We start from the raw sequence: 24,153 nt of genomic DNA on the forward strand, positions 1-24,153 counted from the left end.
CTTGTGTATACGTGTTACTATCGAATAAATACCACATTCAACATACAGTTGTATTAATACCGAACACAGACGAACCTGTCTATAATGCATGGCGGACTGGTGGTGAAGAAGACCTTCACAACAAGACTAGTTCCCATATAGTAATCAATAAAAAGGAATGTTGATTAGATCAGATTTTAATTTTTCTCGTTTTTATTTCTGATTTTTTTTATAATATAATTTACAACATGTAACCTGGGCTGCCATCCAACATGAACACAAGTTCAAGCATGTCGGTAGATCCCACTTTACTTCCTTTTCGCCCGTCATATGAAATAGTCATGTCTACAGCAATGCTATCATTTTACTTTTACCACCCCCATTATATTCAAACTACACATTTTTTGATTTTAAAAAGTCCAAAAATTCTCAAAATAACCTACTACGTGCAAATTGTGAAATTATGTGAATCTATAGCACAATATGAACTTATTCGACTCATTACAATTATAGAAATAAAGCTAAAAATTATTTTTTTCCCAAATGAGCTTCTCGGGCTTTGCGTCTTTATTAGGTTGCACCAACCAGCAATAAATATAACCCACAGTGCTATCATATATGGAGACAAATTAATAAGTTAGATCGAACAAATACAAAATCTACACTTCACCGTAAAAAATGATTTTCCAAGACGATTCAGAACATTTAAGCAGTCAAGCAGTCGTCAGATGAAGTAGAAATTGGCTTTATCTGTTATCTATATTATGAATAGTAATAATTTGAATGCACAGGGAATGGATTTATCGTTGGAGAATATTTCAGTTTGCTGTTTGGATTATCATTTTTCACCGAGCTGGGAGAAAGTTGATTTATGGTATGGTAGAATATATTGGTGTTAGGTGTCGTTGGCGGTGAAAATTGCGCGGTTCGTTATGTCAAGTCCGAGGGTGGTTAAGGTGCTGGTATATCGTCCCTTCGTCGGACCTCGCTAGGCCCACCACCTCATAAAATGTCCCTTCTGCAGGGCCTCATCGACCGCGAACTCGGCCTGCGTGAGTCATTTGCTTTGTTTTCAATTTCGCCATAAATGCCGGTTAACCTTATTTTTATCACGGTTGTGGAGCAAAGTCGACATTTTGATCAGGATATTCGGTATCTCCGTGTTTGTAAATTATGCCAAAATATTTATCCTCTCGCGATTTCTAAATATAATAACCACTTACTTAAAGAATACTTCGTTTCTAGATTATTCTATTATTTTTTAAATTTTGATTTTTACAATTGAATTTGCCTTGTATCCGGCATTAACCGTCTTTGATATATTATTTTACGTATTTTCAGGCCATCCACTGTATTATGACTCGATATTACCCCGCTTGGTAGTGTCGAAATCCGACTCGTACTATGGAATATTGCCAAACATATCTCGTTTGGATTACAATCCATATCCGCCATTGTTTGCTTGCAAATTCGCCGAAACTTCAGGATATGAATACATAGCAGCGTTGGCAAATGAAGATGGCCGAGTTGCAGTTCAAGTAACGAGCTTATTAAACCATATGGTTATTCATTCTAAATTTAATGTTGATGTCTAATTATCTTCGTATGTATATAGGATACTCTACTGATATCCAAAGAGGACGGAGAACATCCTGCTTTTCAAGGTCAACAGTGTCATTCTAATGCCGTGTTCGATCTCGCATGGATGCCTGGAAATATGAGCTTTGTAACAGGCTCAGGTGAGATTCAATAATAAGTTCAACACGATGAGATTTTATGTTTAAATGAATAACTTAATAGCATCAAAACTTGAATTTCAGGCGATCATACAGCAAAATTATGGGATGTACAATCGGAATCGTTCAAGCTGGTGCGAGACTTTCAGAATCACACCAGATCTGTGAGAAGTGTTGCTTTCAGACCCGACGATCCTGCCGTTTTTGCAACGGGCGCTAGAGACGGCCGAGTCTTGCTTTGGGATACTCGCGTCAATTCTAATGTGAGCATCATCAACAAACCTGATAATAGCATCAACAATTGTCATCCACTCAATCCTCCGAAAACCCCAGGATCATCATCCAAAAAGCAAATTAGAATCAACGATAGAATCAATAGTATTACGGGACTAGTATTCCAAGATGACTTCAGTCTCATATCTTGCGGAGCCAGCGACGGAAGTATTAGAGTTTGGGACTTGCGGCGAAATTATTCAGCATACAAAAAAGATCCGCTGCCCAAGCATTCTATCCCATACTGCGGAAGTTCGAATAGAAACGGCTATTCGAATCTTATATTGGACAAATCGAAAATGAAGCTATTTGCCAATTGTATGGATAACGTTATTTACTGCTTCAATCTATCGACCTACAGTACGTTGCCAGAACAAAAGTACACAGGCTACGAAAACGGTTCATTCTATATCAAATCCAGCTTAAGTCCAGATTGCATGTATTTGATTAGCGGAAGCAGTGATCACAACGCATACATCTGGAATATTAAATATCGCGATCCGATAGTAAAACTCACCGGCCACGTCGCTGAAGTTACCTGTGCTACCTGGTGCCAGGTTGGTGATATTAAAATTATCACATGTAGCGATGATGCCAGACACAAACTATGGCGCATTGGTAAGGAGTCGTATAACGAATCTGAAGTTAGAGATCTGTGTGGTAAGGCAGAAGAAATTCCATCGGTAGATAGAACAAATAAAAATTGGATCTCATTAGATAGAACGCCTCAGGCTTCAAAGAGGAAGATGAATGATTTGAGTAGTGATTCAGCTAGGAAAAGAGCATTCCTTCAAGAAAACGAATCCTGCTTAGGAACCACAACGCCTAATAGAAAATCGAAACGGAGTCTTTTAGAAACGTTAAACAAGTCTGTACTTTCGGGTATACCCGAGGAAGATGGTGAGTCTAGTCCGAAAAGAATTTGTCCTAATTCTTGGAGAAACACAGAAGATCTTCCTTCGACATCAAATGCTAGATTTCTGATGTCGGAATTCAAAACGCCGACTAAAGCCGTCAGCACGTTGACAAAGTCACCCACGTCTGATCAAAGTTCCTTCAACTTATTGAATTCCCCGACTTTAAATCTTCCCAATTTTGTAATCGACGGCAAAGCACCACACTTGAGACTTGTCTCCCCACAAAAGAAAAACAAAAGAGTGGATTGGCTGACGAAACTAGCTCAGGAAAAGATGAACGGGAAAAGCAAAATCAATTCGCCAAAGATTAACGATAACAACGACCATAAAACGACGGAGAAGTGCAAATCTGATAAAACTTTACTACACTTTTTCAATGTGGCTCCGTCGATTCCCAACGACAAACCGCTGTCTGATAAAACAAACACTCCTGAGGTGGGCTCGAAAAGAAAATCAAACGAGCCATACGAAGTGGTCAGCGGTAAGCGTTTAAGTTTCCAAAGTCCTGAAGACGAGCCCAACGCAGGCAGGGGCATTGTAAATTTCGATCAAAGTCAACGGTCCCACGAAAAGTGTAGATCAAATAAATCATTACTTTTATATTTCAACTCGAGTGTCGGCACCGAGAATCAAGTATAAATGTTACATAATGTGTATTTATTTAATTTGTTATTATACAATTTTTTTTTTATGCCCACTCGGAGAACAACTGATGACTGATGTTGATTTGCATTTATTATTGGATAAATTTTGTGTACTGTAGTACTTTTTTTTTAACGTGATTGAAATCGACCGCTGTTAACAAAGTGTGCTAAAAATTTTACTGCTTTCTCGGTAACTTGGACTGCTTTGTAAATGGCTGTTAATTTATACCATTTTAATTGTATTTATCTTTATTATATTAATTTGATGGTTTTCATTTGTTAATATCGTGTTTATAATAAGAAACAAAACTACATAGTATTATTCAAATTTACGCTACTCTTGACATGTTGGTTATTGTTTTTAATGTCAACATAACCAAATATTTATAATATTAGAAAGATTTTTAACAAAGGACACACTAAAAATGATAGATTTGTGGTTTTTACACTAATATTTTGATTTTAAAATTTGAATGTGATATCTCGTTGAATATCAAATTGTGTAGTTTAAAAATACGATGTTAAAAACCGTTTGGTTTATAAACAGCACTTAATATTTCAGTAATTTTAGTTTAATATTAGCTCTTGACTGAAATATTTTTTATATATATATTACTTCCTTGCTTTGACAAGTAAACATGTATTTTTTTAGTGATGCTTCTATCTAGATGCAATTATCAAGATTCACTATTATTTCCAATAGTTTTAAGAAGAAAGATGTTTTTTTTTTATTATTTTTTTAAGAAGTATCTAGAAATATGAATTTTTAATTCAAAAATAATCATTTTAGTATGTGTGCATACCATTTTACATTTACTCCGTGTACGTAATAATAAGTAGTTTATATTTTCATGTGTAAAATGTATGTATATCACAAAATAAAACACTAAAATGTAAATATATATTTAAGGATTTAAAAAAAATAGTCTTGTTTTTAATTAAATCATTTATTCAAAGATTGCAAATACTGTGTTTTTTTTTTTTAATGATTGACATTTCACCTAAATATCGATTGAGAAAGAGAAAGGTACCAGTCTAAAATAGGTTGACATATCTTAGAAACGTCTAGAAAAAACTTAAATACAAAAATCATCGTTTATTTCGTTGCTGTTCGAAAGATGTTCTTTTTTTTTGGTTTTGACAGTCACTCGTCGACGTACACAATATGTATTCGAAATACATTTTAATATTGAGCATAGTTTTCCAACTATTAGTTTCGAATGTGTAACGTGCGAGTGTGCTTCAGGTCTTTCGGTAAATATTCTATTAAAGCTACAATCGATGACAGATTCTGTTGAAACAAAAACCGGTGCGAGACCTACGTAGTTTGTAGTACAAAATTTGTATACACTTGAATATAATACATGGTTGCATTAACTGTATTGTAAAGTGAAAAATCTAGATAATTTATAATACGAAGAAGATATTGTGCAAAAATATACTTCAGCCATGGGTGTGTTTGAAGTTTCCAAATCATTTGTTTGAAAATCTATAAAACTGACTTAAACGTGAGCGTCCGGATGAATCGTTTGTAAAGACAGGTTTCATTTTATGCGTTAATTTCAACGCTGAGACCTCCGCTGCACGGATTATGTATGTAGTCTTATTTAAGATTAAATAGTGCATAATCAATCAGCTGAATTAAGATTGAGGTAGAAATATTTTTTGTACTTTAATTCTTATTCAATAAAACTCTCCGTGTTTGCAATTTCCGTGTTCAGAAATACATCATAAGAAACTGGTCATAATTGGACACATCCTTAGGAGCTACGACAAATTGATTTACATATGTATCCTAGAATTGCGATAAATTAATTCGAATACAGCAATAGTTTGATTTTTACAATAAAGATCAATCAATCCATTCACAGCGGTGAATACAAATACAAATCGTCACAAACATGTAAAATATATGGCAGAAAACAAGTTCCAAACAGTCTCGTACAAACACACACGTGTTTTTTTTTTATATATAAGTTAGTTAAAATTAGTGCAACAACATTAAAATATAATTTAATTTATTTGTACATATTCAAAGATTTCATTGCGAAAAGTGCTTCATAGATAGATTATGATTAGAATTACTCTTGAAAAAATTCCATCATTTCATGTACCATATACACTGCATTGAAAATGATCGAAATAATAGTTAACGTATTGGATTATACATTTTTTTTTTGAACAAACTGATATTATGATTAGATTTCTATATTATTTGAGCAATGCGAATATGAGTGTATATAGAAATGATGCGAATAGAGTAATTCTAAATATTTTAAAACATACATATGTACAATATATGTATATACTATCGTAAGATAAAAAGCACAGACACATTTCACTAACTTTGATATTACAAATAATAGAAATTTCAAGAAACAATCGAAACCAGATTTTTGAACTTAAGAATATTTTTCCCTAAAATATGACACCAAATATATCAACCTTATATAACTCTTCTCAATGAATTTCCGTTGCAAGTCATCCACACAGTTAATATTTTGTGTTGTAATTTGTTATGTACCTACTAAACACTATATGTGTATAAGTGTATATACATAAATAAATGTGTATTTATATATAAACACTTATATTACACATTACATAAGTATATAAATGTATATTTATCCATAAAAAGTCACTTTAAAATTTGTTAAAAGTCTCTATTCCACATAAACTCACACAATCACATATTTAAACATTTCCGATGACAATTCTGTAGCAGAAACGCTCCTTAAGCGGGTGTATCGTATTATTAGTAATTTCATTACTAAACACATACATACAGTTCCATGTTGATATCCACAGCGACGTCTGTCAAATTAACACGAATACAGAATTGCAATCAAAACAAACACTTAAACACAAAAATTAATAACAATAAAAACATTACATATACAAATATAATATATGAAATAAAATAGGCTTTGAAAGCAATAATAAACTATAGTACACAACACTCATCTCAAAATGTATTATGAAACGACTTCGACTGGTTTTGAACGTACTACGATAATTGCATTATATAATTAAACAAAATGTACATTTATGAAAATCATATTTCAAACTTAAATTTTTAATAAAGCTTTGTCAATTTTAAATAAGTTTTTCCGCAAATAATATTTTATTAAACTTAGAATTTAGTAAAGGTAAATTGTTGAGAATGTTGCAGGTGCAAAAACAATAAGTGTTTTCTAATATTAAGTAGTATTAAAGGTATATTACCAAATGAAAATTTTCAATATTTTATTACAAAGCTTCATACTGCAGAATGGGTACTTAATTTAGTCTAGCAATATCAAACAACGAGCGCAGACTAAGCACGATAAGGATCATTAAATTTGCAGTACACATTCAATTTGTAATTCTTTTTCATTTGGCAGCATTGAGATCGAAATATACTTCATCATTTACATGAAAGATTTTGACAACAAATGAAAAAAAACATATATAAATGAGATCTTGTCAGCGTAACTTAAAATTATAACGAAAAAAAGGGAACAATCTTAAAAAAAAAATGAGAAAAAACGCACATCCTCAGCCATACATTGTAAGATTACAAAAGCAAGTTAAGAACCAAAATAAATGTTATAAACTTCAAAAGTACAAAGCACTTAAAATATAACATTTAAATTATATCATAACATGGCATCGAAGCTTCCCAAGACAATCGCTCTGCTGAAATTACCAATTCATAACAATAACGCAGTGAAGTAATTTAAGTACTGTGGAATCATTCAATTATTCTCATGCCAATCCAGAACGTATTTACGTGTATGCGCTTGTGATATCATACACACTGATTGGATAATTTGAAAGATGTCTCCGAGTAGAGATTCTACTATTTTGATTAGCATATTTTTAGGTATTCGACGTTGACATCTCAGGGAGTCTCATGCCAATAATGAAACGGATGTAGAGTATGCCCGTCACAGGAGTACACATCACACTTATTCAACTCCAGCACAACATATCACAACATTGGCAGGTCAAAATGGCGAAACGTTCATTTTGGAGGACGGTACGGGGATTATCACCAACAAAAAACGGATAATTCTCCTCCGTGCTCTGCTCCACCATGTCGCCATGCCGTAACAGCGCGCACTTTCAACTGTAAATCAAAACAAAACGAGCATTAGTCTAACGTTCAATTCATTCAATAGCCTTACTACAACAGACACAAATGAGTTTTTTCATATGTATGTTTAGTGTTGGAAATACTCGACGATTTTATATTGAGAGTAAAAAATACATTTTCATAACACGCATGAAAGGTTGTTTCAACTATTGCACAATCATATCCGGTCTGTTATTTAACAAATGAGCAACATTGAGACGCTCTAATTCAATAATGCGACCTTGATGCAATAAACACTTTCATGTACATATGGATGCAAGTAATGCAATGTTCAAAATGATTGTGTGTTCTGGCAACAGCTTCTTGAAATTCAAATTACATATGTACACACATGAAGCTACCAATATCCTTTCAATATGTAAATTATGGAAGCCTGCACTTAACACTATTTTTTTTAAATGATCTGAATGCAGCAAAAAAATGATCTGAAATGACCAGTAAAAAGTCGTGGTCTTATATAATTTATTTATTATTATTATAAATACATAAAAAAATAATAACAATAACAATTATTGACCGCTGTGACCTGTCAGGTTACCCCAATGCGTCAAAGCGTTCTTAAACAAAACAACAAACAATGATAAATGTATTATGTAAAAAAATAATTATCATTCATTCATCTCATCCAAACAAAGTCGTGTTGAATCTCATAAAGCTGACCAATTCCTCAACACGGCAATTAAATCTTATCACCATACGAGTTGCTGAAAGCAGACGTTATATCGCCATAATACGTTGAAAAGACAACGATGACGCAATACGTTAACAATCGTGAAAAGAACGAATCAAATATGTATACTGCAGTTTTACGTGAAAATTTTCCCAAAAGGTTTCCCATCTCCCGTAATACAGATCTACACACCATTGTATTATTATATTTCCTTTCTCCTAAATTGTCACAGATATATGTACACGAAATACAAATATCCACAGCGTAGCTCACTGGAAGAGCTATTGCTTGCCAGTAGAGAGATCGTGGGTTCAAACCCCGGCCAAATACGCTGCTGGCGAGATCTTGGTAAATATTAAAACACAGATTGACCGTTTCCTGCTAGAATTTTCCGATTTATCTAGTTTAATTGTTGTGACGGATCAAATAAAATTTTATATCCTCCCACCCAGTTTGTCGCAAAATCGAGTTTCTATCATCATGAATTTGTTGATTCTTATAAATATGCTACCTACATAGTCTGTTATAATAATGTAATTCTCGCAAATTTGCTGTACATATATCAAAAATTTGTTGATTGTACCATAGATGTTTCTATTGTATTCTATATATTATATATGTACATAATTGTACTGTAACGTTTGAAATATTGTTAGTACTTATGTATGTACAAAATACTCTAACCACATAAGCCGTTATATTTGAAAGTGGCATAAGTTCACTTTTCTTCATTTCGAGAAATATTTTGCAAAACATTGAATATAGTGTTTTGCGTTTAACAATATTTAAAAATACTGGTGGCCTGTAATACGTTTATTCTGCTTTTCCGAGATTCTGGACATATCGAATTAAAATAAGCGATAACAGAAATAGTGTTTTTGGAACTGAAAATTGGACTTCTTTCAAATGTAACGGCTCGTATGTGTATCGCCTTGAGGTAATTCCTGTTATGGTACCTACATACATATGACATACATATTACATATGTATGTAATAGATAAAATAAAAATATATCCATGTATGACTAAATTAGCGCTATAATTCTCAAGATACATACATATGTACATACAATAATAATGCACCAGATTTTATTTCCAACCATTTCTAGCTCAATTCACACGCGTATATTTACAGATTTGACTTTACACACGAGTCAAAAGACTTAAAATCTTATACATATGCAACAAGTTTCAAATTTCTTTATGAAATTGTGAAGCCAAGTCTAATAAACTGTATAAACATCATATAAACATACTTTCAGAGACGATTTCGTGTCCTATCTCAACAAGGAAGCGGTTGCAGAAGTTTTCATGCAACGAGGTCGGTGCAGCGACCCTAGTTCAGGAACGACAAAGGAAAGTCAACGAACGACAAGCGGTTTGACTGAAGGAAACTAAGGTCGTGACACACTCACGTAGCATACGACATTGACGGGGTTGTTTGGGGGTGGGCAGTTGGTGGGTGGGGTGGAGGATTAAACATATTTTATTAATCCGCAATAGCCCCATTAACTTTGGTGAAACTTTAAATTATAGTCGTAAAGGCAACGGAACGGACATGACAATCGGATCACGAAACGTTGCAAGTGGATATCGCACGATACGTCAGTATGTAATTTACAACACTCATGCAAATGTTACACATTCTTTTATACATTTTTTTCAAAGATTAATCGTTCAATGCGAGTTGTAAATTGGAACGAACAGTTATTATTACATAATAAAAAATGAAAAGAAATGCATGCAGAAATAAAATGCATTTCAATGTAGCTGTCATTCAACTCTGTGGGGAAAGTAGGGGGATTATCATAAAGCGACAAACAAGTCAGTGTGCTGAAAAAAGCTCTAAATAATTAATCCTCTTCGGCAACGTTTACTACGAGAACGAGAGAGGATGGAATATGTTCGCTGGGTGAAATGACGCTTTTTAAATAAATAAAATAAAAATAAATATTCATACTATTAATAATTCACATTACGAACTTTTACATTTTGTACTTTCATATTGCATAAGCATGCAGATATTTAGTTTCGATTGTAATTCGATATTCAAAAAATTTGCATTTGAACAATAAAAATCAACAATGACTCTGACCTAATACAACAAACAAAATATTGTGTGAGGATGACGTCAAGTATACGTACATATGAATAAGAATTGTAAATAGGTTTTTGAGCTCTTTTTCCTATTATGCTGTACATTCACATTAGAATAATATTATACAATGATTATTAACAAAATTAAATTAAAATTGTAAAATAGAAAATGATCAGTAGATCAGTTGCTATTAAAATACATATAAGATGTATTGTGAACATAATTTAGTGATAATAAAAAGCATTAAAAAATCAAAACAAATCAAATACATATGTACATATCTATGTATGCATGTATGTATGCTTTGCACGATACAGAATTCGAGTAATGAATCGGGATCAAACATCTTCACAAATCATAGTGTATTTAAAATTGATGGCATATTATTTCGTCGAGTAGAAATTATATACATATGTATATTATATATTTATTTCAATGACTTTCTATCGATCTGTTTACATTTACGCGCCACACAGGCAACTAGCCTCAACATGTCGAAAGTTTCAAATATACACAGAACAAAGAAAAAACACTTTTCATATGTATGTGTGTACAAAAGCATGTTATATGTACACATGTGGGGTGCTTAATTTTACATGTTGAAACTTGTTATCTCTATATGAAAAGCTTACAAAAAATGTAATACGAAAAAACTGTATTCAGGACGGACCCGCAAACTTTAGCGTATTTATGTATGAAGATCTATCATTATCACTATACATATACCTAGAAGAATTACCGAAAGTAAGCATTTATTTCCCTTTTCTTAGCAACCTAAGTGCCTGTGATACTCAAGATGTAATTGTAGACTTAATATAAAAACAAGTAACTATGTATGTGTGTGAGAAAAGGACGAGAGAAATTTGTGAATGTCTATTTCACAGGAGGTTGCAATTGAATTCGAACACTTGCCATACACAATATAGCCACGAAACAGATTCTTGCTAATCACCAGACACTATGTATTACGTCCTTTCAAATTCCGTAGTAAGAAAATCGAAAATTGACAAAAATTTCCTATAGTGTGCCATCATCATCATCATGCATAGCCATTCGCCATCGGCCATCCACTGCTGGATGAAAGTCTCTCAAACAAGCTTCCATTTGTTTCTGTTTTGCGCAACTATCATCCGTCTCATACCACAAATTTTTCTGATTTCATTTTTACATTCTCTTGGCTACCATTCGAGCACTTCTTTCATCCATCTATCATTCGTTCTTCTAGCTACATACGTGAACCGCCCATTGCCAGTTCAATCTATTTACCCTTACCATCATTACATCAAACAACTTTGTCTTACTTCTAACCTACACATTTATTCCGTTTTCTATCTCTCCTCGTTATGCCAAGCATTTTCTTTTCTTTGAGTGCACTGGACCTTCTGCAGCATTCTGGTGTTCAATGTGCAGAAACACAGAGTGGTACGCGGCGCCTGTTTTTGTTTAAAAATAGTTTTGCACATGTAAAAAAGACCCTAGCACGCTTGATCTATGCTCACCGCCCCCCCAAATTCACCCCCTGGAGTGTTTTCAGTGATACATTTCCTTGTATCGACGTATGTTTGACAGTGATTGATATCGATGATTATCATATTTGAAGAAATGTAGGAGAAATAATAAGACGCGCCCATTCACAGCTGGAGTCTACCAAGGCATGTGTGCCGAACGATTATTTGTGTCTACTCCTTAAGTTTTGAACCCATACGTCATCAATAGAGTACGGACCCAAAGCGCGCCGCTCATTGTTCAATTGTTGTAAATGCATTGTAAAAAAGTTTCGGCAAACCTTTAACAATGCATTTACAACATTTGAACAATGAACGGCGCGCTCTGGGTCCGGGCTTTAGTCATCACTAGAGATCGGCGGCCAAGGATGCCGCCATAAAATAACAATAGACACAAAGATCTAGAGATGGCAAAAAATGCTAGGCAATAGTGAACCATTTTTTGTGCATAAAAGCATCCCCCACCGACGATCTCTGGTCAACACTAGACTAAGGCGTTGGCTTGCTGCTCTTAAAATATCAATATAGTTCATTACTGTACAAAGCAAGATTTTATGCCAAAAGCATCTTCCCAACGCCGATCACACACAGTGGCATTTTAGATTAGACAACATCATTCATTTGCCTAAAATGCACTACATACTTCCTAATTTCATACGTCTACAATCATATACATATATAATTTCGCTATTCCGTCTGTCTGTCTGGGATAACGCTCACCGTACTATATTAGCCGTTTCACATAATATATGAATGTGCTATGTGTAATAATAATATTCAAGGTTGCGAGGTCAATGACCGTTTGTTTATAATAGGAAAGTATTACATTTTGTAAACCAAACATAAAAGGTAAACTTTTGTATGCATTAAATTGAAATTTGTTTTTCAATTCGGGATCCAGATTATTTTTTCAGTTCCGGATGCAGATTCCATTTTAAATTCTGGTTCCGGATTCCTGCTTCAGTTTCAGGTCCGTATTCCTTTTTTAGTTCCGGATCCGGAATCCTATTTAATTTCTGATTCTCAATTCCTTTTTCACTTCCAATTTCGATTAATTATTACTATTTGTATTGTAACTTTATTTTAAATCATGTATCAATTTGTTTGCGAAAACACCCGTTGAAATGTCAACGGGCATAACACTAGTATTATATATGCACATACATGTTGATTTAACGATTTTGATTGTATAGATTTCGTAAAAAAATTCGGACTATTGCAACCTTGCTATGAGAAAAAACTTACATATGTATGTACATGTGTGTATTTATTGGAAACAGACTAGTACCGCAAACAAGAAACTATGTTTAATATCATATATACATATGTATATACACAGTGTATAAGAAATTCAATTTTTGGAAAACACGCATACATCTGATATTAGATTTGAATCATAAAAAAATACAAGCATCATACCGCGTGTGTGTGTGTGGATGGGTGAGTGCACACGGGACGTAGTGTTGGGCGCCGGTGAGCACAATGCGGAATTCTGGCGAGATTATGCACGACGAAAGCCTCTCAGACATTTTTTCTGTTTCTTTCTTTGGAGGGCTAGGGGGCGGCAAAAAACCCGTACCAGCACAACCGACAAAGGCTGGTGGGACCAACCGCCCCCTGCCACCCTTCCCGACACCCACACAAAGGACACTTCGACCTCCTCCTCAGTGGGGTGGCCGAGGAGGGAGCGTGTACCACGATAGCCGCAATTTGAATTTAATTAATAACCACGACGGTTAATCAGTCGCCGCCGGTCACTTTTTACATAAAGGGAAACGTGTGCGAGTTTTAGAAACCCAGAAAAAATCTTTCCGGCGTGTGAATGTGTGTGTTTATTATTATACTTTGACATACGAAAACTGCACGACTTGAATTTATTGCCGAACAATATGAAGCGACTTTCGTGAGGTGACAAATCGAACCCCCCCCCCCCCAAGTCAACTCTACGAATAATTGATGTGTTTTACTAAGCGATAAGCATCTATTGGTATACATACATACATATGTATATGTATTTTAAAAAAATCATGATGATCTCATTGTATAATATGTGTATGTATAATACATACATATGTATGTCTAACGTCAATATTGCTCGCAATAAATGTTAAGTCTGCGACACCTATGTACATATGTACAAACATTAACCAAATTTCATTGAATGTTTTTGATACATATGTATGTAATTGTATATGGTTAAAAAAAGCAAAAAATAATAAATAAAATAGAAAACAAATGCATAGTTTTGTATGTATCAAAGAAAATCCAAAATAAAAATAGAATTATTCTGTGAGTGTGACGTATACAGAGAAACACATTTTCCTCGATTTCGCGAACAAAGAAAGGAGAACAAGCTAACTTCATTAGGTCTATAGTAATGCTCTTGCCACTTTTCCGCTTTTATCCGGGAGTATATCTTTCGACAGATTACGCGAGTCAGGAAGAAAGGAAAATACTCCGTATAAAACAAACATTTTGATTTAAAACATTGAATATTATAATATATTTACGAATACTGGCAGTCAACAAAATAAAAAAATACTAATTAAATTTCATGCAGTTCTACAAAAAAATACAACCCACACGAGAAAAATCTGCACAACCACAACAATATTTTTTGTATAATATACACAGAAGCAAACTTATAAAATTGAGAAAAAAAAGTGTTAACATCATTAAATTTTACGAGACTGGGTCGGCTGCTTTGGGCAGAACCGTTAGAATACAATATTTAAATTAGGGTGAATTCTCATTATTTATCTCAACACCGTTTGATTGTCACAATCAGAATTGAACTATGCTTAAATATTACATAATATTACATAAGTGAATAATTAAATGTCTTCTGTCATATTTGTTGTAAAGAGAAAACAAAGACAGTGAACAAAAAGAGTGGCGCTGGCAGTGATGATTATAGAGGTAGGATAGTCACAGTGCTATCCATTGTTCGGCAAACCTTTAACAATGCATTTACAACCTTTGAACAATACACGGCCCCCTCAGGCTCCGGTGACTCACTGATGAAACATCAGTCAACGGTATTGAACAAGTATAGACGGATGACCGGCACCGCGCCTGCGCCAGGTACTAGGCCCAGTTTTGTATGCGTGGGTATGCACTGTTTCACGTCCCGGATGAATCCACAACCCGGATGAATCCAAGTGGATTCATCCGGTCTAATCCATCCTGGACGTGTAAAGGCGGGCTAAGGCATGCATCATGTCGATAAGAATTGAAAACGAAAGTTGAAGGCGAAAATGATTAAGTGAAGACATAGCTAATAAATAACACGTAAGCGACTTTGATTTATTAATTTAGTACATCAAGACTTATGATGCCATTTTGTTTTTTAAGTAAAAAAACTACGTACATACATAGATAAAGTAACAAAGTGATATATTTCGATTGAATACGAGAAAGGTTTACGACTGTAATTATGATGCATATATAAAATCCATTGTCTGAGAACTTTAAACTAATCATTTATAATTAGCAAAAAAAAAATGAAGTGTTGGTAGAAATCGTAGGCACAGACTTCACAGATACCGGTATATGTACGTACGTAGATTGTTCGTAATGAAAATTGTAGCAGAGCACCAAGTACGCAAGATAAAAAGAAAAACTGAAAATTGGACGACGAACGTGGAAAGCCTGGAGGGGTGAGACGAAAAAGTGAAAGGTTGTGAAGACGAAAGCTCGAGGCGGTAGGGGAGGAATTTGGTGTTTGGGGTAGGGGTGGGAGGACAGAGAAAGAGCAGGGGGCGGCATTCACCCGGTTGCAGTTATTTATGCGTCATTGGCCGCCAACGGCGACACGCTCCCGAGCGAAAACTGCGCTTCAATTATATCGTTCGGCACGGCACGCTACTGGCCGAATGAGCTGGCACACTGGCCCGATGACACAACGCAAAACTTTTCCTGAGACGGAAATTTGACGTTGATTATATTTCATCCGAGATGCCTTCGGAGAAGGAAAGCGGACGAAATTGAGATCGAGAGTGGAATTCTATCCGAGCGGCTTTCAATGGCAAAACGGCGTATGTACATATGTATGAACGTCTGAATGGTCGATCATTCGCTGTTCATTGTAGCAAATTATGCAAGAAACCAGTTCTTCGAACGTAAATTCGAATTGTACGATAGTGGTATGGCGAAGTGTTTCTGTAAAAGCCGATCATATGTATGTACATACAGGTATGCCGAATTGTGCTCAACGATCTCAAGAAACTATTGCGTATTATGCGAAATCAAAAACTATTCCAGATTTTAAAACGGATGCTAATTAATTGAACTATAATTTTGACCATATTCACGTTCACAAAAATAATAATATACTAATAACTAATATATCGCACGCAAAACAAATTATTCAACTTTAGTTGAATGTATTCAAAATTAAATGAATTGTTCCGAAATTCAAAAAATATGAGAAAAGTTATCATAGGAATTATTTTATTTACACTTGGAAATTACAAAATCACACAAAGTCGTCAATATTTTTTTTTTAAGATTTTTTTATTTTCTCTACTAAAACTTTTTTTTTTGTAATATCTACCTAAGCCGTGTTTGTTTTTAAAGTATTCGAAATAAAGTTATGGTTTAAAAAGTGAATAGTATCTAATTTTAAGTGTAAAGTAGCCGAATAAAAGTTCAGTGTACTTAGTGAATACTATCTAAAATAAAGTTTAATTACATATTCTCTTTTAAAAAATGGATCTTATTAGTAGTGAAACATCAATTTTCACATCGACTAAAACTTAGTTTTGATAGATTATATTACGTTTGAGTGAGAGTAATGAAGTAAATTTTTTGATGTTCAATGATTTTTACGAATGATTTACGACGACTATTGTTGAAAATCTCAGCATTTTAACCATTATTTTCAGCTTTAAAATATCGTTTACCAAAAAATTACTAGAACGAAGTTCGAAAATCTACTCAATCTTCTTAAAACCAAATTTTTTACATAAAATTTGACACGTTCAATTTGTAACCATGTACGTATATTACATACTTTTAAAGTGTCTCATTCCAAAACCCTAATTTTTTCACCGAATGAAAAATTGTGTTTTTCATATGGTGAAAAACACTATTTTCTACGCACTTTATTACTTTCCCAAATATTACATATGTGAAAATACTTTGGAAAAATAAAACAATCTCCACGTAAGACAAGAAATCACTTTCTCACACAAGTTAATATAAGATAATACAACCAAAAAGTGAAAAAGAAATACGTGTAAAGACGAATTTATTTTTAAATTAAAAAAGTATACTTGGAAAATAGAATTTCGACTGTTTGCAGTCTGCCCAGTTCAGCCACAGTGCCTTATTTTCCGCGATTATTATTTACAGCGATGAGTCAAATATGTTGCATAACATAAATTATCATGAATAAAATGTGGGTAAATATGTATGTACAGGTTTGACCGCAAAAATTAAGGTTATCTTTTACAATTTAGCATATTCAGATAACAATACAGAAATGCATTATACAATAATCAGCGCGAAACAATAAAAAACTTTAAGTGGTGTGCTGATCTTGACGTACACGACAGTTCCATGTTATGAGGTTGAAAAACACGTTTATTTTAAGATAGGTCACATATTATGGAGATTTATTGAAAAACAAAGATAAAACACGGCTCGCATTTATGTTCGTATTATATTGCATTTTCGGTGTGAAATTCAAATTGGAAACGTCGGTCACCAAGGTCATGATATATGAGCGCGATTTTAAAAACAGGAAGCCGAATTTGTGACATAACCGAATAACAAAGGAAAAATAATTAAAACTGTATAACGAAAGGTGAAGTGTGACAAGGGCAAGGACGTCAAAGTTAAGTGATTCACTTTTACTACTGATTACTATCTATTCTAGTTGTGAGTATCCTAAAATGACTTCAGAATTTTTTTTTTTTGATTGATAAACAGTTTTTAATATACATATGTATATATGTATTGTACTTACATATTATATCACAATTTATTATATTAAAGGGGCATATTTTCATTTTTAGAAAAATCGTATTTGTTTCATATACGTACATTTCAAATCTGCTGAATTTGAAAAGAACTGCATACCCTTTTATCTACTTTCTTAGTAATTATCTAAAATAAAATGACTCGACTACTGGCGTAGCTTCACGCATTTGGGTTGATGAACGTACTACGAAAACATTCTACGCTATAAATGGTATGGGAATCGACAGAATCGGGATTAACTTTTACAAAAACAAAGCCACACACAAACAAAGCGATAAAAGAGAGTTTACTGGTGGAAAATGTTGTATACACACGCACCCATCTATTTCCAGATTAACTAAAACGCCGAAAACTACTAAGCCACGATAATGAGATGCGATAACGCGCACACGGTACGATCGATGGAAACTTTCGGCGATTTAAAATTTAATTAAATACCCGGTGAAAATAAAAAAAAATAAAAAGTTCGGCTGAAAATATCGCGAATTACATATTCGATGAAAACGGTCTGGGAAACAACAGGTCGACGATCCCGTAGGAAAAGCGCTTGACTGCATTCTATCAACCGTACGTATAATACATATTTTTCCTCGTCATAACGGAAAGGAGAGAAAGAGGTGGGAAAAGCCAGAATTTGAAGTGGGACAGCCGAAAACGAAAAAAAAAATGTTTGAAAAAAAAAGCCGTCGACGGCACTGGTGAAAATGTACGAACGGAACGACGCGGTCGTAAAAAAGAAAAAGTGAAAAACACGAGGAAAAGCGGGTGTATGAAAAGCCAAGCGCGCCCGGTCGGGTAAACGTAATGTCAATGGCTCGAGAAGAGAGAGCGCAGACTCCGGATGCAGTCTCGAATCAGACTACATAGTCTTGCTATTAACGCCATCTGCATAAGTTCAGAAATTAACATTTCCAAATGAAACGAAATATCGCCAATACACCCCGACAGTGGAAAGCTTCTTTAGTATTAGAGTGCAAAGGACATTAATATGACCAATAGACAATAAGTACGCAATATGAATTGAATAATGGCAAGAATAATTGGATACAATTTTGATTTTACATGACTTGACGACTCATTCGATGCTTTAAGCTAATTTAGAGCAATTGATGTAATCTGACACCCTTCATGTTTTCATGAAGTACACACATACATACAGTGTTCGGGGTCAACTGAAGAGATTTTCAAATTAACTTCAAACCGCAGACTGGGGGGTTCTAGCCTATAGTCCATGGATACGTTGCTTGGATAAGGTAAAAAAAACTTATTTTTTTATTTTCATATAATATACTTATAAAGAATGATTAATGTTTTATCCTGAGACTAAAATGTAACATTTTAATCAAATATTTTTGTACCAAACGTTAAGGGAAAATTTTATTTCATTTCCTAGCTGAGTAACTATGAAAAACGCGTTTACTAACATTGTTGTTATTGTTACCTGCGGCGAATTTCACCTTTTATATTAGTATATACAAATTACATTTTTAAAATTAATTTTGCCTATGGTGTACAATTAATTTTAAACGAATAAATATATATATATATATATACAGCAGCAGTCACATAAAACGGAACGCTTAAGCGAAACATGTTTTTGCGTGAAATTTCGGTAATCTTATATAAAACCAAAACCGAAAGTCATTTAAATGATAGGTTGTACCATAGTGCGTTCGTGTAACACCAAACGTGGAAAAAAAAGGTGATAAAGATGAGTTGGGGAGAAATTTAATGGAGGGCAGATTTTACGACCGTGCGTTGACTTCACGGTTAAATGAAATTTGAAATGAAAATAGCACTATACATATACATTTATAATTTTATTACAGTCACATATTATTATTTACAACTTATAAAAAAGAAATTAATATTTTGTAGCGGCTCCTTTCGATTTTATAACTTCTTTTATTCGGTTTGGCATAGAATCTACTAAAGTTTTTAAATTTTCGATTGGGAGGTCTTCGTACCATATATTTTCTATTATTTCTTTCAACGATTTAAGAGTAGTAACATTGTTCTTCCTTATCCTGTACTTGATACACATCCATAAATTTTCGATTGGATTTAAATCGGGACTATTGCCAGGCCATGGTAGTGTCTTTACACCCATTTCTTGTAAATAGTCCCGAACCTAAAAAAAAGTAAAAAAAAAATTTCAGTTTTTGATTGAAATTTTATAATTTATATTCAATGCTATCAAATAAAATGAATACTCACTAATTTAGCTCGATGACAAGGGGCAGAGTCATCTTGAAAAATTATATCATCGGAATATGAAAGGTGGTTTTTCATCGATGGGACAAAGCTTTCTTCTAAAATTTTTTTATATTTTTTTCCATCGATGGCACCTTGTAGAAACTCCAATTGTCCAATGTTATGATACGAAAAGCATCCCCAGACCATTTGACTTGGAGGATCCTTAACAGTTTTAAGGGTACAATTTTCACTATACCTTTCGCCAACTTTCCTTCGGACATACGGAAAACCATCAGGACTATAGAGGTTAAACTTTGATTCGTCGGAAAGTATCACTCGTTGCCAATCTGATGGACTCCAATTTTCATGTGCTTTCGCCCATTCCAATCGATTGTTTTTCATTCTCTTGGTTAGTAATGGGTTTTTTGCAGCTTTCCGACCGTACAGTCCAGCTTCTCTGAGTCGCCTTCTTACTGTTGAGTCGCTGATTTCCATGGAAAATTGTGAAGATACATCTGTTCTTATTTCTACAGCAGTTTTGAATCGCTGCTGTAAAGATAATCTGGTTATTACACGGTCTTGCCTCTCAGATGTGCATCTTTTCAGTCCGGTCCCCTTCTTACGATCAAAACTTCCAGATTCTCTTTTTTTTTTCCAGTAATCTCGAAACAGTCGATATAGAACATCCCATTTTCTTGGAAATTGACCGAAAGTAAAATCCTGAACTCGCCAATGTCGCGATTTTTACACTCTTCTGCAATGATAACTGAGCTCGTTTTTTCATGTTGACGTGTTAAAATTCGAATTTGATGCTTTCTCCTCAAAAACCCACACTAAACTGAACTCAAATCTTAGAAAACAATCATATTTAGAATATTTGGTCGTTAAAAACCCTACACATAAAGGGATAATCCTTTAATGGCCTCGAAGTCGTAAAATTCACAAGCGTTCCGTTTTATGTGACTGCCGGTGTATATATATATATATATATATATATATATATATATATATATATATATATATATATATATATATATATATATATATATATATATATATATATATATATATATATATATATATGTACATACATATGTATGAAGAACGTACATGAATGTCTACGATAAAAAAATAATAAAAGGTTCTTCACTTCCTACTGACTCAGAATGAGACAAGTGAAGTAAAAGAGATTCAAGAGATATAGACGTCGATGATACCGACGAATTCCCGAAGACAATCGGGTCGAGTCGGTGCTATCCTTATGAGGCGGGACAAGTTGCCATTATTACACATTATATAAATATATTTATTTATTTGGTTTATTGTTATAATAAATAAATTATAAACGGATAAATAATACCAACAACAAATTAATGACCAATGTGGCCTGACAAGTTGTCCCAATGCGTCACACCAGTCTTAAAAAAAAAACAAGAACAATAACAAATTAGCAATCATTCATCTCATTCAAATAACCTCGTATTGAATCTCACGAAACTGACCAGTTCATCAACATGACAATCAAACAGGCCCAATTGCTCATCTATCACATTAAGGAACCGGATAGCCTTTACAAGAGACGAGTTATTGAAAGCGGACGTTTTCGCAGCAATATGTTGGAAAAGTCGACGATGACGCAAAGCTCTACCGCATTCAGGCGCCTGGAATACAAGTTCCGATAAAATCGAAGGGTAGTCAATTTAATACTCCAAGGAAGTATTTGTAAATGGCAATAATTGAGTTAAAGCCTAGGACACCTCGTAAAAAGACAGTGGGAAATAAATAGGGGTAATATAATTTATATTTCCTCATGTAAAGGTATCGAAGAAAATTTTTTTGAACTCTTTCTATCAAGAGAGAGAGAATTAAATAAAATCTTAAATCTAGCGGAAATATAACAATCAACTGTTCTTCCACTACCAACTTAAACATGATAACCAGAAAATATTCGACGCTAATATTAGATATCCATCTTTTTGGCAATGATTCTATTCATTGTAATGATTCTGTGAAAAATATAGAGCAATACAATCGGTTCGGTAATTACACCTCAAATGTGAACACAGAAAAATTGCAATGAAAATTGAAAACAGCCCATATATTGCTAAAACTGTCCAAATCCCATATAAAAAAGCATTTGTTGAGCAATATTTGAGCAGTTTTCAGTACGGCAATTTTCCTGTGCGACGAATTTTCGTGCGACAGGAAACCTGCGCGAGCGATTTTCGCAGCGGCGGTTATCCTGGTAGCGATTCACATTTGGGATGTAGCCCGTTTACCCTTAAAACCATACAACGATTCTTTTCAATCGAGGTCTAACCAGGATTAGAACCAGGGACTTGTCAGACGCTTGCAACATACGCTAAAGCTATTGCTATGTAAGTACATAGGTGTAATGTGATGTGGTATATTTATTACCTGTTGCATTTTGTCAAAGTCTAGACAGGGCCTTTGCATGTGCCTGCGCGAATGCCTCGACCGCTTCCTGGGCGATACGTCGTAGGGCAGCAGGTGGTGGTTGTTGGGTGTGTTGGGCGGTTGGGGGGCGCAGCAGGAGCAAGCGCGGGCGCCGAGGGCGGCCAGGGGCGGCAGACCCCTGAGGCGAGCCTCCGCCCTCCTCGGCTTGAGCGCCTCGAGGGGCGGCGAGGTGCGGAAACGGACCGGAGCCGGAAGCGCGTCCGGCGACCGCAACGCCTCCTCGTCGGAGCTGGCGGCCGCGGTCATGGCGGTCACGGAACACACCGCGTTGTACGCGCCAGCCGCGTTCTCGTCGTTCTCAGCCACCGATAGGTTGGCGGTGAACGGCGAAGCGAGCCGGTCGGGGTCGGGCTCCGCTCCTACTCCCTCTTCTCCCGTACCGCACTGAGTCGCTGACCATTTGCGTTTTTCGGGAGGAGCAGCCGACTGCGCTGCAGCCGACGCAGCACCGCTCTGGACACCGCCCTTGTATTTGCGGAATGTCTCTTTCGGCGTATTGTTTATCACCTAAAATTTTTACAAACTCCACTCAGTACATACATATATTTTATCTACAATATTTAATTCATGATTAAAATTAAACCACAGAGACATTACAGGTACATTACAAAATACAATTAAGTCCCCATATGAGGTGGAGAAGATTGATTGCTATCTCATTGGGGCATATTACACTATCGATACTATCAAACGATCCACTCCGTATTGATAGTGTAATAGGTTAATCAGTGGTGTAACCGAGCTGTTTTGAAATCAGCAATACTAGAATCACGATCCGTATTGATAGTGTAATACTCCCATTGGCTACGTCCACACTACCGATATCTACACCCGATATTTTCGAATTTTCCATATCCAGTTCCCATATTGCAACCTGTGGTTGCTATTTAGGAACTGGTTATGGAAAAATTCGTAAATATCGGGGGTAGATATCGGTAGTATGGACGTAGCCATTGAGACGACGTGAAAATTGGGAGTAAGTACGTAACATTCTGAAACCCACAAACGAAGCTCAAAAATTCGCGGATTATCAACTCGGTCCATCAATATGCCGAAAAAATGCTAAGCAAATTGGTGCTATAAATACAAATTTACAGAGTAGGACAAATTGTACAGTCAACGCATTCTTGGAAAACGCGTGAAAAACCTGGAAAAAAATATACGCAAGTCAGGTTTTAGTTTAATTTCAATACTCGCACTTAGCACCGGCTGGTCACTCAATACAAAAACAGGCCCTAGGTAAGATTCGTACACTTTCACAGTCATCTCCATATGTATTAGAGACGTCCTACTACATTGAAAAATCCACTTTTCCAGCTATCAGAACTTTAGATTATACTATGACCAGTGATGTGACGTGGAAATCTTTCCTTATTTATCGCACACGTAAGTAAGTATGTGCTATAAAAACAGATACGGCACGGCACACCAATGGTTATGACATCTAATTAAAAGAAACGAATCTGTGTAGTATAGAAAAAAAAATACACCTCCTTAAAGCTCACTTGTGAAACGATACTATAGGTAGGTACTAA

At 34.8% G+C, this 24,153-nt stretch overlaps 2 protein-coding genes and 1 long non-coding RNA gene across 4 annotated transcripts in view; 2 read left to right on the top strand and 1 right to left on the bottom strand.

The window, feature by feature from the left end:
* The first annotated feature begins 860 nt into the window (after positions 1-860).
* Positions 861-4,511, top strand: l(2)dtl (WD40 domain-containing protein denticleless). Its single transcript, XM_077431462.1, has 4 exons — positions 861-1,031; positions 1,321-1,517; positions 1,595-1,718; positions 1,800-4,511. The coding sequence occupies exons 1-4, from the start codon at positions 989-991 to the stop codon at positions 3,542-3,544; spliced, it is 2,109 nt and encodes a 702-aa protein (XP_077287588.1). The 5' UTR covers positions 861-988; the 3' UTR covers positions 3,545-4,511.
* Positions 4,512-6,191: 1,680 nt separating this feature from the next.
* The window catches only part of LOC143912212 (uncharacterized), a 35,516-nt gene continuing 17,554 nt past the window's right edge, over positions 6,192-24,153 (bottom strand). For both annotated transcript variants that reach the window (XM_077431463.1, XM_077431464.1), the window contains exons 3-4: positions 22,559-23,125; positions 6,192-7,660 (exon numbers count right to left, since the gene is read on the bottom strand). In XM_077431463.1, coding sequence (XP_077287589.1) covers positions 7,583-7,660; positions 22,559-23,125 — 645 coding nt within the window. In that variant the 3' untranslated portion in view covers positions 6,192-7,582. The remainder of the gene's footprint in view (positions 7,661-22,558; positions 23,126-24,153) is intronic.
* Positions 11,622-13,780, top strand: LOC143912213 (uncharacterized). The gene is made up of 2 exons (XR_013260612.1): positions 11,622-12,171; positions 12,312-13,780. It is a non-coding gene; the product is annotated as an uncharacterized LOC143912213 (long non-coding RNA).

Source organism: Arctopsyche grandis, chromosome 5 (genome assembly GCF_051622035.1).
Source record: "Arctopsyche grandis isolate Sample6627 chromosome 5, ASM5162203v2, whole genome shotgun sequence".
Classification (NCBI taxonomy): domain Eukaryota; kingdom Metazoa; phylum Arthropoda; class Insecta; order Trichoptera; family Hydropsychidae; genus Arctopsyche; species Arctopsyche grandis.